Raw genomic sequence first — 16,897 nt, forward strand, 5'->3', positions numbered from 1 at the left:
TCTGTAAGCACCCTAGTTAGTTGGGCATTAGGCAGATAGCCTGCACGGATTGCAAGGTTTAGCAGCCACTGGATGGAACGAACTGCAAGGCACAATAGAAAAAGTAGCTAAAAGCTTGGCTGCACCACCCACTACCACCCTCTGACCATCCTGCGTGGATGTGGAGGAGATGGAGGAGTGGCTATACGACCACCCAGCAGGCTATCCGACCACCCAAGCTAGCTATTCCAGCTGAGCAGAAAGCTCCGAAAAGCTAAGGAGAGCTGGCGATTTTCCGCATGGGGGCGGTGGGCGCCACATACCGCTCAAGAGCGCCCCGAAATTGGCCGGACCCGAAGACGAAGACGAACCTAGACGAACCCCACCGAGCCAAGCCGAAACCTCACCAAAACCGAGAGCCCAGCTGCAAGCTGCGGCTACGATGGCACTATCATTGGCGTTTTAACTGTGGACGGTTGCTACTCGCATTCGCTGGCGGATTAACGGCACATAGATATACATATATGCATCTGCATATATACCATATTATCTGGAGCTATTATGTACAAGTCTGCGTAGAGGGGGAGCGTTTGAAGGCGAAAGAAAATCCATTCTGTATGTGTGTCATTCCAAATACCAGTCTTACGTATTCTCCAAACCCCACAAATCTCGGTGGTTACATAAAAAAAATGCCACAAGCATAAAATTAAATAAATAAAGTTATCGATGTGTTCGGTAGACAGTGATTGAAATAAACCAAGTACCCACCCGCAACGTATGCGAATCGAATCAAGTGCCCCCGATAATTATTGCTATAAATACACAGAAAGCTCGTTGTGCCAAGGAAAAAAAATTTTCATTGATTACGTCGACGTCTCGGGGCAATGAGGACACTGCGACACAGCAGGAAAGATATCCTTGTAAAACTTATATACATACTGAAATTCGATTTTTTCTTAGCTGGCTCGACTGCAACTATAACGAAGGACCCTAAAATAAAAGCGAATTCAAATCAAATTAGTAAAATGAAGTGTGCGTGTGTGTGAGTGAGTGAGTGAGTGAAAAACGTAACTATTTAAAATGATATTTTAGTGAAAGTGAATGGTATTTATAAGAATAACTAGAATGTAGCGTAAGAGAACAGGTATTTAATTAAGATAGCTTTGGGTCAAGGACGTTTGGCTTGAATTGAAAACGCTGGTCCTATCGATTTCTAAGAATTGAAAACGAAGATCCGAATAGCCAGGAAAATTGCACTAAGCACCGCAAAGGGAATGAAATGATGCCTATTTGTGTATCCCCAGCTTTGTGTTTGTGCGTTGCCTACATTTGTGCGCTTTGCCCTTTTCTAGGCTAGGCACTCACATTCACACTCCCATCCACATTCACATTCACATCCACAGCTACATTCAGCCAAAAACCCACCCACCCACCATCACCATCCAAAGCCGTAGGAACAGAAATAGAAGCTATATAGCTATAGCTATACGGTGGGGCCGAGTCGAGTCGGGCGCGTTGCGCAATGAGCGCCGCGAAAAGACAGCGACGTCGGCAGCGGCGTCATCAGCTACAGAACAAAATGTAAGTCAAGCCAAGCGAATTTCTGAGTGTGAGCTCTACACTTCCATGAAAAGAAGAAAAGGGGGGCAGGACAAAAGTCCTAGTCCCTGCGATAAGCACGCTGCTGGCATCAACATCTTAAGGATATCTGACCTGGCGGTTTCGGGACATTGTCCATTGTCCGACGTTGATTGCGAAAAAAAATGTGTTGCCTACCCTTGGGCGTCAGCCGAACAGGGTTGCCATTGCCATTGCGGTTGCTGCAAAAACTGCAAACCAATTCCCGGCGGTTTCTAGGATCGGATTTGCGCTGAGCCCAGCGGGTACACACCACACCACACTACCCACTACCCACTCCCCAAACCCCCCCTTGAAACTGTCATTAAGCTGGCGCCCAGCTGTCAACTTTCATGGCAAGGACCCCTACCCCAACCCCAACCCCTATCGCTATCCCCATCCCAACCACCAACCCCCAACCCCAAGCCCCAATCTCCACCCCCCAGAAAGGGAACAAATAACCTTCCAAGGAACACTTCCAGAAGCGTTCTCTTCAACGCTTTCTGGCTCCCTTCGATTCTCTGCGCATGCTCGTTGCTGCTTGGTTTTGGCTTGCCGATGCTTTTTTCCACACTTGAGATTACATAACAGTTGGCAGAGCGTGTGGCTAAAATCGGCAGAGGTGACTTCCATTTGGTTTACGCTAGTGAGCTCATATTTGTCTTAAAAATAGTGTAAAAAACTATTTAAAAAATTGTATAAACAGTAAAAACGGTTAACAAAGCTGATCAAATATGGTTGTTTAGGAATAAAGTATCCCTGCGCCGAATCGCGGCCAAGAAGAAAAGCAATTTGGTAAATGAAAAAATGCTAGGTATGGCAAATGCCAAATGTGTGAAAGGAAAATTTTACATAAGCAGTGAAAACAGCTATTGATTGGTTTACAAGCCCATTACTAGGAAAATACAATAGCAAAGAAGAAGATACTGCTACTCTTACATAAATGAAAATCAATATAAAAAAATTAACAGAAACAAACTTCAAATCTTCTTCAGCAAACAAATATCTATAAAAAATTTTAAACCAAATTTCTTTTTATATTTTTCAGTAACCATACAAATTTAGCGCAAAATTCTTAACAAAATACTGTTACAGACATTCAACAAAAAAAAAACCAAAAAAATGATGTACCAAAGCAGTTGATTAAGAAAAACTCACCCAAAAAAATAAAACCAAAATTAACACCAAAAACATATATAAATAAAAAATATATATAATTCATTAATATTCAATAAGCGTTATAAACTTAAACTTAAACCCTAAGCTACAAAGAACTACACGTAACAAATAGTTTAACAAGAACTCGCTTGATAGACAAGACACCCCCAACAACCCGAGTGACAAGACGAATAAGTAATTCAAGTGAAATCAACAGCGCCGAGAAAACAAAAGCTTAAAAATGGCCGATAAAAAAATTGGTGAATACTATGCACCGCCGGTAAAAATGGGCAAGTGGGAGGGTTTCAAAAAATTCCTATGGAACAGTGAAACTAGCCAATGCCTTGGACGCACCGGTTCCAGTTGGGGTAAGTACATCAAACCACTTAAATCGCAAACTAATCATCAATCAAATGGCTAATTAAACAAAAGAACTTCGTTTTTTCGTCTTTTTTTGTAATATATATAATATGTTCTCTTTTCTTACATATTTTTTTACATAATCATGTATTATAAAAAACTATTGGAACCTTTTCTTCTGCACCCTTTGTTGGTAATCGCGTTAATCATCAAACAAAATGATAGGTATCGCTAGATATCAAAAAATTGTATGCCCAAGATTAGTTCTTTCTGATAAAAACTAGACAATCGTTTTATCGGCAAAATATTTGATAAAGGTCATTACAAACTATTACATTTAAGTATTTTAAACTCTTTTATTGTGATGCAACTGTAAACGCCCAAACGCGTTGGTACGTGGTGTACTCAGTCCAAATATGAAAATCAATAAAGTGCCAATTGTCACATACACTGAAGGGTGTCCACTTTACTTGCTACCAACGACTACGTATTTAGCCACTTATTCCATTTTGAGTACTTTATCGATTATATAATGGGAATCACCATGAATTTAAATGTATATTACTGATAGGTAGGGAAAACAAGATGGAAAAAAATGGTATTATGGCGTCGCTTAACTTAGGTAACTAATAAGGAACATCGTTTATTGTTCTTTTTCGTATTAAGTAATATGAAAATCAATAAAAAGCAAATGACAAAATATCTGTGCTGATGCGTGCACAATTCACTTAAAAGTCACTTTTCCCATTCTGGGTTCTTTATCGATTGCATAATGAGAACCCTTCAAAACGAAAACAGCTGCATATTACTTATTGGCTATGAAAACCGTAATAATCATCAAAAATAATTAAATTTTTTTAATAAGTTACCAAATAACTAATATTTTGCTGTCTTCCGCTTTGTTAAAGGTTTATATTGAAGTTAATGCCTTTAATTTTGAAAAGATTAGTATTTTTAATTTTATTTTATTTTGTGGATTTTTAGTTTATTATCATTATATTTTTTTAAGCGGGTTTGGATTTTTTGATGTTGGTTTTTAATCTACTACTTGACCATCAGAGATATCAAAAAATTTCAGATAATTGTATATATCGAAAAAAGTTTAACTGCCGCTTATAAAGACTTAACAAAGCATGTAAATTTATTATAGGTTTATCATATTTGTTGCTATTATAAAATGTGATAAAAAACTCGGTTTATCATACTAAGAGTGGTGGTCCCCTAACATTTTTTTTATTTTAATTGTATTTCCGTTATTATTGGTCACAAAAATTTTATTGATCTAACATTTTAGTATATGCTAAATGGCCTATAACCCAGTTATTCTTTAATGACTAGCGATGTGAATGACACTTCGAGACATGCAATTCAGATTCGCTGAATAAAGTTCTCAAAAAAAATCAATTCTAACCTCATTGCATCTATTTGTAGAGGGAGGTGCAAAAGCGTAAGGTCTCGTCTTTCCCCTGTGTGTAACCCACTTAAAAGCGAATGTGGCTCTGCTTTTTCAATGAAACTAAGCCGATAAAGCCCTTTTCTCTTTTTTGTCAAGTAAACAATGACTGTATTGACCTATTCCCAAAGGTATAAAAGGTTTTACTAGTAAAGTTGTACTTAAATCTATTGTCAAAATAAAATACCATTTATTGATGAATGTTTACAAATCTCTTTATTTTCTAACGAAATCTCAGTCCATTTTTCAATTGACACAATTAACATATCAGCAATTCAAAAAATATATATATCTGTATATCTAGCACTCAATTATTGAAATCAACTTGCAACGCAGACGAGGCTATCAGTAAAACAATTAAATGGAAAACAAAGCAATTTACACTGACACTTGAAAGTTAGCAAGCCATCTGCTAAATAATACACTACAAGTTTTTACGAAAGATTACCTATCTGCTAAAAACGTTAACCTTAAAATGGGTAACACCACAATTAGCAATCGAACCTTAAAAGATTTGCAAATTATTTAAATCTGAAATTTTAGAGATTGCATCTTTTTTGTAAGACTTCATCAGTGTACTTTATGCATACTTTGAGATTCAAATATCAGTTCTTAAAACCATCCATCTTTTAAGTTATATATTTAAAATTAATAAACTTTCGCTGCACTTAATTGAAAGGCAATTAAGCATAGTAAAGAATATATACATGAATGAGTGACAACGAAGGCTAAGCGTGAATTCAAAGCGGGGAAGTCTTTTATCAAGAGCACACAAAAGAGAATATATTTATGTATTCTCGATTTATTACATTTGTGCCAATTTAGATATCGAATATCGACATTTTATGGACTATCTATAAAGTAAGAACTTAATTCGTAGAGAATTATAAGCTTGCATTGTTATAATTTTGGCATTACGGCGGGAAGGACATATTTTCAATCTTTGAGATTGTCTTTCCCGTCTGTATTTCTCTAAATCGTTTTTTATTATATATTATTTTGCTATTAACTATGTCATCCTTGGTCGTATTAATAGTGTTATTTCGGACTGATAGCTTACATTTTTATTCTAAACCATAAGATAAAATATAAAAGTCGTTAGCTTGATCATTTTACAATGGTTTTAAGAATTAAAGATTTAAACTTTGGGAAAAAATCACAATCTAAAAAAGTTGTTACGTTAGGTTCTTAATGCCATCATTATACGAAAAATATTGTTTTTAATGAAAAGTGTGTAACACCAAGTATATGGTAGAGCCGATCTACCCAAACTATAAGAGCTGGAGAATTGCAAATAGGGATAAAGACTCAAGTGATACATACAAAGTGGAAGTTTATTCATTTCCCGAAGTTCTGATAAACTTAAATCATTATTTTTGGAACCATTCTGTCATATGTACACAGTAAACTTGAAGAACCCCCTTTTTTCTCATCTCCTGCCCTCCTCTTACTTAACTATTCGAAACATGATGGTCCAAATAAAGAATGTAAAAATAAAAAATGAAGAAGCAGCAAAAAAGCCGAATCTATACGGCACAAAGAGAGAGAAAGAGAGAACCACGTAATGGGGGGTGTGGGTTTGGTGGGTTTTTGTGGGTGGGTGGAAGTAAGCCTACTCTTCGCTTGTTACAATTTTGCAGTCTAAAGTGCAGCTCGGTGGAAATGTCAAAGTTCAAGAAATGTACATATATAGAAATCAGAAGCAGGGGTAGGGGGATGGGGGAGGGGTAGTGTTGGAAGCAGAGAGCGCCGATGAGAGCGCAAGCGGGCGGGAGAGCCAACCTGGCGTACACGTAACAGTCCCAATTCGCTCTAGATTGTCCTGGTCAGGTGTTTACACACACAAACAGAGGCCCACAAGTTAACCGTCAAATCAATAGGAGCAACAACTCTTCACCTGGTAACCGAAGGTTGCTCGTAGTAAAATTCACACCTATTTCTAAACTGCAAATAGGTATAAGTGAACATCCTTAGTAAGTATAAGTAACGAAATAAGTCGGTGCTATCTTATTATAGTATTCTATTGTATTAGTCAGTTAGTCTGCTAAACAGGATATAAGTAGATCTTAAAGTAGTACTATTAATATGATTTCTTTATTTATAAAAAAACATTAGGGAAACGGCATTACAACTTTACAATTAAAAGGATTTACATATATCTACTATATAAAAGAAAGTAATAAATATATATCGTCTGTTAGACGGTTGATCTAAAACATACTGCATTTTTTTCTCATAGATAAAGAGGAAGTAAAGCTTAAGAAATTTTTTTTTTCGAACTTAGCTCAACCTTTTTTCCCACGATGCAACACGTTCACACGACTCATTTGTTATCCCCTTACATGCTGATAACAAACGACTCGCGTCAATTATAAAGATGATGATCGAATTCACTAATTTCTCACATCCCGTTTGAGCATTACAATGAGAATTTATGTTCATATTTACAAATCTCTTTATGTCAAAAGTTAAATGAAATGTGGTACTAAAAATATGAAAGAAAAAAATTGTTCTACATTGTTCGGATCTGCCACTGACCCAATTAATTGGCCTCAACTTGACAACCTCGTATTTTCACACATGAGTTGAATACTAATAACTATTGTAATATCTTGCAATTAAAATTTTAAACCACTTAATTATATAAACTAGCCCATTCATTACATATGCTACACGAATCTGATAATTAATTTGCCATACTAATTGAGAGAATTAGCCATTTTAGTTGATGTTTCGAAAAATAATAATACTCTCTTGAGCAATTATTGACTATTTTTCTTGTTCTGAATCTTTTTAGCGAAAATTCTTCTATTCTACATAATATTTTATGCGGCGTTAACTGGATTCTTTGCTGCCATTTTTACGGTATTTTACCAAACGTTGGACAATGAGAAACCCAAATGGATGCTTGACAACGGTTTGATTGGATCCAACCCAGGTTAGTAATACTGCCACTCACTTCCTTAAATGGCTAAATCTGAAATTAATATATCACATAGCACATAATCACCAATTTTTTACGTTGAAAGTGCGATTGCCACGACATTCTTACCTCGTTTGAAAAGAGTTAATAGAATATTTATAATCAATTATAATTGTTGAAGCTTATTGTGGAAACTATTCTTTTTCGTTTTCTCTTTACAATAGGTCTTGGTTTCCGACCAATGCCCCCAGAGGCGAATGTTGAGAGCACATTAGTCTGGTACGAGGCATCCAAGAAGGATAATTATAATTACTGGGTTGAGGAGACTTCCCGTTTCCTGAAATGTAAGTAACCCTAAGACTGTTTTATCTACTTTTTGAAAACCTTAAAACTATACCTCTTAAATATTTTTAAACAAATTTTTTTATTAACAAAGAATTATTTTATATTAGAAGAACCTTATAGGTTTAATTGGTATTTTAAATTAAGTAAAACAGCAGATTTTTATGGAGATTAAATATTTGGTTAGATTTCTAAAGTACATCAATTACCATTTTTAACTATCTCCAACCAAAGTCATTTCTACAATCCAATCAAAAAATCATAAAAAACATTTCCTTTTAAGTAATATTTTACAACAAAAAAAGTTTAGCTTTCTTAAAAAGGTCATAAAACATTTCAAGCAAGAAGAAATTCAAATTTGCCCTGACGTTATTAGGTACTTTACAGCAAAACTGCGCACAATTTTTAAGAATTTGAGTGTGGAACAACTAGTTTGAGTACTATTGTCCCTTCTGAGAGATTGATTTTCGGGATTGTCCCTACAAAAAATGAATAATTAGTTTAAGCATCGGAATCCGAAGCTATATCTTTTATATTGTTTTTAAAATGTAGTTTTTTTAATATTTTGATTTTTGAAATCCGACAATAATAAGATCACAGTAAGTTAAACTTGGTTCTAACAAAAACAAATACGCAACCGTATTGCTAAACAGTAATAAATATTTATGCAGAAATGTAGGCTATGCCATTCGCCGAACTCATCACTGGGCGCCGGTTTTTAATAGTGTTATATATAATCCCTAGCTTACGAGGAGCTCGAGAAGACTAATCAAGTTAACTGCAGCTTCGAAAATCCCCCACAAGATGACAAAGTCTGCGGCATTGACGTCGCAAGCTTCGCACCGTGTACAGTTGAGAAGAGCTTCGGCTATCCTGTGGCCAGGCCATGTATATTCCTAAAGTTAAATAAGGTAACCGAGCTCAACCACTGGTTAAATTATAAAATTATTTTAACGTGAGGGAAACATTGTTATAGATTTACAATTGGATACCAGAAATTTACAACGATTCAAAGACCTTGCCAGACCATATGCCCGATGAACTGAAACAGCACATCAAGGAAAAGCAAAGCCTGCGTCCCAATGAAGTGAGTTTGAAGAGAATATATCATTATAATACCACATGTTATTAATAATTATTTATTTATTCATTCTATTTCTTCTTTAAGACAAATGTGGTCTGGGTCTCGTGCGAGGGAGAGAATCCTGCCGATGTTGAGAACATTAAAGCCCGTGACTACTACCCACGCATGGGATTCCCTCGTTACTATTTCCCGTTCAAAAATATTCAGGGATACATACCGCCCATTGTCGCTGTTCAATTTACCGTTGAAAGTAAGTAATATTTACAAATATTTTCGGTACTTTTACTTCCGTGAAACGTTTCACTTTGACTGAAGTCCGAAAACTTAGTTCATTACATTTTTTTAACATTCCGAAGTCCAACTAATGTGCTTAATCTGTTACAAATTGGGTTATTAAACCAACTTCTATATAGTACTGTGGCCAACTAATGGATCTTGTCCTTATACTCCATTGTTGTTGTCTAAACAACACACAATAGCCTACATTTTACGGTACAGTAAATATTAATAATAAAGTTTCTAATGCAAAGTACAATAATACCTTTGGAATGAATGAGGAAGTGCGTCCTACTCATTTTCTTTGTTTTACATTTTCTAAGCACTTCAAAATTGTTTTTATAAATGGGTCACGAACAATTAAAATTGGCCTCAAAGAGGAAAACCTAATAAAAGAACATGGTCTAAATTGTAGCCAAAGAACCAAATCGGTTTATTAGGTCAAACAGGTCAAAAACCTTATGTACATTTTTATGACTGGAGATATTTATAAATTATAATGGTCGATTTAATCGATATCCGACCCACTTAAACCAGTCTGACTGCTAGCATTCACATAATAATTAATGCATAGAAAATGTTTATGACATTTAATGTTATATAAATAATATATCATTTGTGAACTTTACCTTTCAGCCGGCGTTTTGATCAACATTGAGTGTAAAGCTTGGGCCCGCAACATCAACCACGACCGTTCGGACAGAAGAGGATCCGTTCACTTCGAGTTGATGGTCGATTAAGAGATGCGTTAAGGAAAGTACATCGGTCATGAGGGATCGTCAGTATCAAGGAAGCGGCCATCGAAGAACAAAAGAGAAATTGAATTAAAAGAACAGAAATGAAATGAAATGAAAGAAGTATAGAAAAACCAGCAACAAAACCCACACACAAAACCGAAACAAGAAAAAAATGTAGCAGTGCATAAACAACTAGTTAATGCAATAAAAACATGCGAGATACAGCAGCAACCAAAGACAAAATTAAAAAATGAAGCTACAAGAAGAAAATGAAAAACTTAAAGATTACAAAAAATCTAGCCCTATAAAGCAAAATAAAAAAAGCTAAACAAAATAAAAACCTACCCAACGCTAATTAAAGAACACCCCCACACAGAATCACACAAAAAACCTTTATTTTTTAGGACAGTTTTATTTAGTTCATAATTTAGGCAGCAAATAAAAATTATCAGTAATAAACTTTTAAACAAAACCAAAAATAAATAATTTTCTTAAGAAATTCTTATCGGTTTGTTAGTGTCATTTTTGGAACAGGAACCACAAGAAACATATAAACGACAAACAGCGCAGCGAAGAAACCTTTAAAATGCAAAACATCAATTGTACTTAAATGATAACCGAAATGACTTGAACATTTAAAAATTATTTATAAATAACAATTCATGTATATATATATATGTATATTTTTTTAATAAATTTAAACAAAATATATATATATATATATAAATACAAATTGTACAATTGGGGGACATATAAACAAATATATATATATATGTTTATATATATATCTTTATACCCACACTTCTCTAGCCCCTCCTCGTCAGCACCCATAACAAAAAGCATAATATATTGCTTAGGATTCAGAAATATAATTTTGTTAAATTTGTTTTAAGTAAGCAGAACGCAGCATTTTTACGCATGAAAAAGAAACGACATTACAAACGCATAACACTCAATTGTTTGAATACTACATTTATAAAGAAAGAACAACTTAAATTGCAGATTCTTTAATAAAAATGTAAGCAAGATCTGCAAATGACAAACTAAGGCGCGGCGATCTTAATAAAAAGGCATAATTGAAGAAAATCTGAAAAGCAAACCAAGACATATTTAAAATTAATACTCTTCACTTATTATTGAGAACCCCAAATCCAAGATCATTATTGGGTGAATCGCATGAAAAAATCTAATTTCAAGAAATATAAATGAAGCAAACAGAATAAATAGCTGAAATAAGAGTAATGAGGTTACTGGTTACAATAAAGATGAAGAACATATAAAATAAAAATATATTATGTATACAACACCACAAGAATAATATAAATAAATCCAAGTTGTTTTAACTATATAAAAAAGTCCGTTTCCATCTCATATAATTTACAGCGAATCCCATAATGAAAAATACCATAGTGCAGTCCTTCCCTCTTTTCAGAACAGAAAGACCCATTTAATTAATTTGAACCATATTAATTTTTTTTGTTTACTCACAGACAAGCCGATGACCAGACTCGGAATATGATATAAATATAAATATAAATATTTGAGCCTCAACTATCTTAAAACAAAGCTGTCTATTTTCCCAAAAAAATACTCGAAAAAAAGCTCGCAGCCGGCATAACAAAAGCTTAATAATTATCCCTTTTTCCATCCACTTTAACTAGTGTAATTTTTAAGAGTAATGTAAGGTGATGAGCCTAATAAAATGCTAAAAAGTTTTGCCAACAAGCAAGAACAAAATGCAGAAAATAAATAACAAAATTGAATTTGAATGGAAAATTAAATAAACAAATAAATGTATTATGAGAAAATACATACTTTCATAAAATGAACTTTAACCGAAATATTAAAAGGACTCTGTTTGGACCAGAGATGGTAAAAACTAAAACCTTGTCCATTTTCATTACAAATTTGGTACACACACGCCTACATTTTTAAAAAATTCTATCTGGCCCTCAATAAATGAATTTAGTTTCAACCATTTTAAGTTATTAAGGGAATACTTCTGATGAAAGTTCTCAAGAATTCAAAGGCACGCAGAATTCTGAGAAAATAAAATAAAATAATTGTTTTCTAAAATCTTTGCTAGTGCATGTTTTCCTAAGACTAAGCTTAACAAATTATAAAATGAAAGTAATTAGTTAAGTAGTATAATGAAATTACAGCAAAAATTGTCGTCATTGGACAAAACAAATACCTGTTGGGAGATCATTTGAAAGAACTTATTCGTTAATGTCCAGGTAACCGCCGGCAGAGTTAAAATTGAATTGAGCTAACCATCTAAACTTAAATGCTTATTTTTTATCTCAAGTTTTTCACGCACAAAATTAGACTTGAAGACGACGTTTTATTTAGTTTTGTCCCGGCAAAGTGTGTTCCCCGTAAACCGCCGATAAATATTAATAGGTTATCTAGGGTAAAGAGATCTTGTAAACAAAACGAATAAATATTTTCCATAACAAAATATATAATAAACACATAAAAGAAGAAAACTGCCAAGTAAATGTTTGAACCCTATAGCTTACAAAAATTCAATTAAAAGTTAATTCTCTTCAGTCTCAGATTGGTCTCGCCTGTCAGCGGTTGCCATTTACTCCAAAAAAAATAAGATTACTTTAAAGACTTTCCATTCTTCACTAGCGGCAACTACTAGCACACAATTTAAATAAATTATATTTAACAAGCATATATATAAACTGCCATTTTTTATGTATGTAAAATAAAACATAAAGAAATATAAAAAACCATTAAAATTGACATTTTTGTATGTAAACCGACAACCAAACCTTGTCACCAAACGCAAGGCAACAACAATTAATGTTCAAAAAATTTCAAAACGGTTTTTCAATAATTGTTTAAAGGACTTTACATAATCACATATTTATATGTCCAATAATCTTATTGAACTTTCGCTACGAAAAATAGCAAATCAGGCCGCCGCCACCACTTCAGCAAAAAGAATTCCTTAACATGCAAGTTTTTTAAGATCTCCCACAGAAAAGGTGAGAAACACTGCGGCGTGTTTAAAAAAAAACCAAAAGATGCAAGGCAAAAAGACAAATATGAAAATGATTTAAAGAAAATTTGTTGACTTTTCTTTTATTTGCAATTGGTATAAATACTTACAAGATAAACGAAACATTATGGGAAAAATAGCGGCATTAGAAAAATAAAATGAACTAGAAAAATAAAAAAAGAAACTGTATTAAAATTAAGCTACATAGGTCTAAGCATATATATACATATAAATATATGCAAATGTTATATACATAAATGGTAAACAAAAAGAAGAAACAATGGAAAATTACAATTAAGTATGCATACATTTATGGTTTTTGATTTACAACAAACACAATAGATTAAAATAAATAATTTAACAAAATCCCATACACGAGAAATTAGCAGAAGCTTAATAAATTTAGTTTACGAAGAATACAAAAAAATGAAAGCTCTAATTCATAGTAGTTACTAAATATATATACTAAAACAACAATAACATGTTTTAGTTGAAAAAAGTTCATAAATCTGAAAGGAAGTTATTCGATAAAGAAATTGTTTTCGTTGTCTATTTTAGAAAATCTGAACATTCAAATTGCTTTAATTAATGTTAAACAAATCCTCTATAAAATCACAGAAAAAAAAGTAAAAATGTGGGTAACAAGACGAAAAACAAACACTGCTTTTTGTATTATTTAAGTTTAACTATAAAAATATAAATATTAAAAGGTCATAAAATATGTAAGCTGTAATATTAAATGGAACTTACATCAAGAAGTAAATGAACATCAACGGAAAATGGAAGAAGGAGAACAACCAAAAGCTACATAAAACTTGAAGAAAAACCCTAAAAACAAAGTCATGTACGAGTAACGAAAAATGAAATGTTTGAAAAATTTTACTGAATTCAATAAAAATATTATGTTGATATGGAATTAAGTAATTCCAAATAAACAAAAAACAAACACAGAGCGTGTTTTTATTTGTTGTATATTTTTGGGAACGTTTATTTTTATTTGCTTTCCAGAACGACTACGAGTATAATAATAATTAACTTTGGATTGACACTTGACTGAGAAGCATTACGTTATCAAAAACGAGTTGTGGTAATGCAAATTCGAATCGGAACGTGATAAGATAATGAGCTGTCCATCGCTGCAGGTGGAATCCATCAAACAATATGGAAAGCAGATGCAAACAGAATTCAGGAAATCAAGTTAGTAGCTAAATACGCCCAAAAAGATCGACGTCTCAGCCTTGCGTGTTGAAAAATATCGAAAAATTAGACATCTTGTTGTCGCCTATTAAAGACGTATGTACTTATATAAATAATAATACTATACATAACTGGATACACATAACTATAATTAATTGCGCTGCTGAGTTCAAGTCAGATCATAGCCAGAGCTCCGGCGACACTTGTATAAATTGCGAACCGCACGCTTGCTACTTTTCAAACGATCGCAAAATGTGTAGCGTTACGTTCGACGCGGACGTGGTTGCTCCACCCAAACACCTGGACGCACCCTTCTTCGAGGAAGTTCTGGAGACGGCTCTACGAACCGCGCGGGTGAAACTGCTATCCATACATATTCGAATAGGCAGCAGTACGGGCGAAAACTACTGCAGTCAGATTTACCGAGCGAAAGTATCCTTCAAGCGTCCCGATCATCCTGAGCAGGACATTGTTTTTATAGTGAAGAGCATTCCCCACCTGGATTCAGTGGAGTTTATTAATGATCTGCAAGTGTATCTGAAGGAGAAGATGACGTATTACGAAATTCTTCCCCGGCTGGAGCTCATGATGCAGTGCAAACGACGATTCGGACCAAAGTATGTGATAACCAAGGAATAATTAAATTAAATAAATTAATTATCCCATGTATGATAACGTAAGTTATCTCTTTTATGATAATATATCTACACTTATAGATATGGTACCTTGAAAACGCCATAAAATAGGTTCCAAGGACGATGGGGCAGGCACATTTTCCGCGGCGGGTGTATTTGTCTAACATTTGGGCATATTTTTTTATAGACTTTAAAAATATTTTAAACTTCTTTTTCAAGCAAGAAATTTGTGTTTTAAACTTACGACGGTTGGAATTTGGAATTTTTTTAAATACATTTATATTAAGTTTGAATGTTTCTCTCGATTTGGTATGGGTAGATACTTAAATCTCATTCTTATTCGCAGACTTTACCAGTGCATAAAACAACCGGAGAACACCCTTGTCTTCGAAGATCTGGGCCAGCTGGACTTTGTGATGGCGTCCCGAGAGGAAGGCTTGAACGAGGATCACTGCCAGCTGGTCATGGAGCGCCTGGCGGAGTTTCACGCCACTTCAATGGCCCTGGCGGTTCTGGTAAGATGATTTAAACGGAGGTAGTCAATAAATCCTTAACCGAACCCCTTTGGACTACACAGGATCCCCACATCTTCGATACCTATACCGATGGCATGCTATCGCCGCGAGGACTTGAAAAAGACAGTTTTCTAATGCAGTTTTTCGCGGGAAACGGCAAGGAATTGCACAGACTGGTGAGCTCTTGGCCTGGTTTTGAACGAATCGCCGGAAAGATCGGCAAGTACATGGAGAACCACCGGTCAAATTTGGTACGTAGTCAGGCGCCGCTGGAGAAGGAGATCAAGGTACTGAACCACGGTGACCTGTGGGTCAACAATATGCTGTTTAAGTACGACGCAGCAAAGCGTCCGCAGGACCTCATCCTCATCGACTTCCAACTGAGCGTGTGGGGTAGTCCGGGCATCGACCTCAACTATTTCTTCTACACCAGCCTCTCCCTGGACGTACTGCGTCATAGGCGACCCCATCTGCTGCGCTGCTACCACGACCGACTGGCCAAGACGCTGCTCGATCTTGATTTGGGCGTACCCGTACCCAGCTACGACCAGATCCTGGAGGAGGTGCACCGCCGTGAGGCGTACGGCTTCTTCGCCAGCTACGGCATCTTCCCCACTATCAGCCAGGACAAGACCCAGACCGCCGACAACAACCTGGAGAGCTTCAAGGACGCCGACTTTGCCAAGCAAAAGTTTCGTCAGATGTTCGAGTCACGCCGACTGGCGGAGACCCTCCGCTATTCGCTGCCGCACTTTGAACGCGCCGGCGTCTTGGATTGAGTAATTACTAGTTTGCCACGTTCGCACGCATGCTATTTGCAATTTAAGTACAATTATTTTCAATTAAAAAACTGGCTATTATAGGGTTATAAGCTCTTGTAAAATTCCATAGTTAAGGATTAAAGTTGTTCAAAACAAAATAATTTAAATGTGTTTGCCTTAGAATTTTGCTGTTCCGAAAATTTCTGTATTCCAAAATTAATGCACATGAGCTATCTTTCGAAAAGCCTGGGATCCTTATATATTGGGGGCGATTACACTTAATAAGGTTTAAGTTAGAGATTAGAAAAGTTTCTTGGAAGAAACCGCCAAAACTTTTTATTTTGCTATGCTATTCGAAAATATGACCTCTATCAATAAATATTTTATTCGGAAGTTATGAATCTTTTTATGTTTAATTATATTTTGAGTCACACTCGTTTTCTATGTAACGGAATTTTAAAAGTAAAAAAAATTCCACCGAGGTGGCATTACTACACAATATAAATGTAGTTGCCATTTTGTAAAATATCGATTTAAGTATAGTGATGCCAGCTCGTCCCAACTATTTAAATTTAAACGTAATCAAATTTTTTTCATAATAACTAAAAAAATATATAATGTGTATTTAAACGTGACCTACAACTTTTTATTCATGCCAAATTTTGGAAGATCATTTTAAGATATTAATTTTTAATGAATTGGTCATAATTTAAAGGATAGATAAAAAAGATTTTGAAAATTTGATATTTTCAGAGGTCGGGGCTGTTTGGAAGCTTATCCGTGACAACATATATTTCTGACAATTGAGTTTGTATGAGACTGCTGAAAAACAGCTGACCTAAATTCA

General features: G+C 34.8%; 2 protein-coding genes across 3 annotated transcripts; both read left to right on the forward strand.

Moving 5' to 3' along the window:
* Nucleotides 1–418: 418 nt before the first annotated feature.
* On the forward strand, nt 419–13,892 carry nrv3 (nervana 3). 2 transcript variants are annotated; one of them, XM_036813605.3, is made up of 8 exons: nt 419–594; nt 2,645–3,122; nt 7,365–7,505; nt 7,715–7,834; nt 8,577–8,743; nt 8,809–8,919; nt 9,001–9,166; nt 9,829–13,892. In XM_036813605.3, the coding sequence occupies exons 2-8, from the start codon at nt 2,996–2,998 to the stop codon at nt 9,930–9,932; spliced, it is 936 nt and encodes a 311-aa protein (XP_036669500.1). In that variant the 5' UTR covers nt 419–594; nt 2,645–2,995; the 3' UTR covers nt 9,933–13,892. The 2 variants fall into 2 exon arrangements, with proteins under 2 accessions (XP_036669500.1, XP_065718944.1); XM_065862872.2 differs by lacking the exon at nt 419–594 and adding an exon at nt 2,231–2,391.
* A 469-nt stretch (nt 13,893–14,361) lies between these two features.
* On the forward strand, nt 14,362–16,211 carry LOC108008382 (uncharacterized). Its single transcript, XM_017072229.4, has 3 exons — nt 14,362–14,756; nt 15,121–15,289; nt 15,352–16,211. Exons 1-3 carry the CDS (start codon nt 14,392–14,394, stop codon nt 16,066–16,068), a joined length of 1,251 nt encoding a protein of 416 aa, XP_016927718.3. The 5' UTR covers nt 14,362–14,391; the 3' UTR covers nt 16,069–16,211.
* The last annotated feature ends 686 nt before the right edge of the window (nt 16,212–16,897 follow it).

Source organism: Drosophila suzukii, chromosome 2L (assembly GCF_043229965.1).
Source record: "Drosophila suzukii chromosome 2L, CBGP_Dsuzu_IsoJpt1.0, whole genome shotgun sequence".
NCBI classification, from domain to species: Eukaryota; Metazoa; Arthropoda; class Insecta; order Diptera; family Drosophilidae; genus Drosophila; species Drosophila suzukii.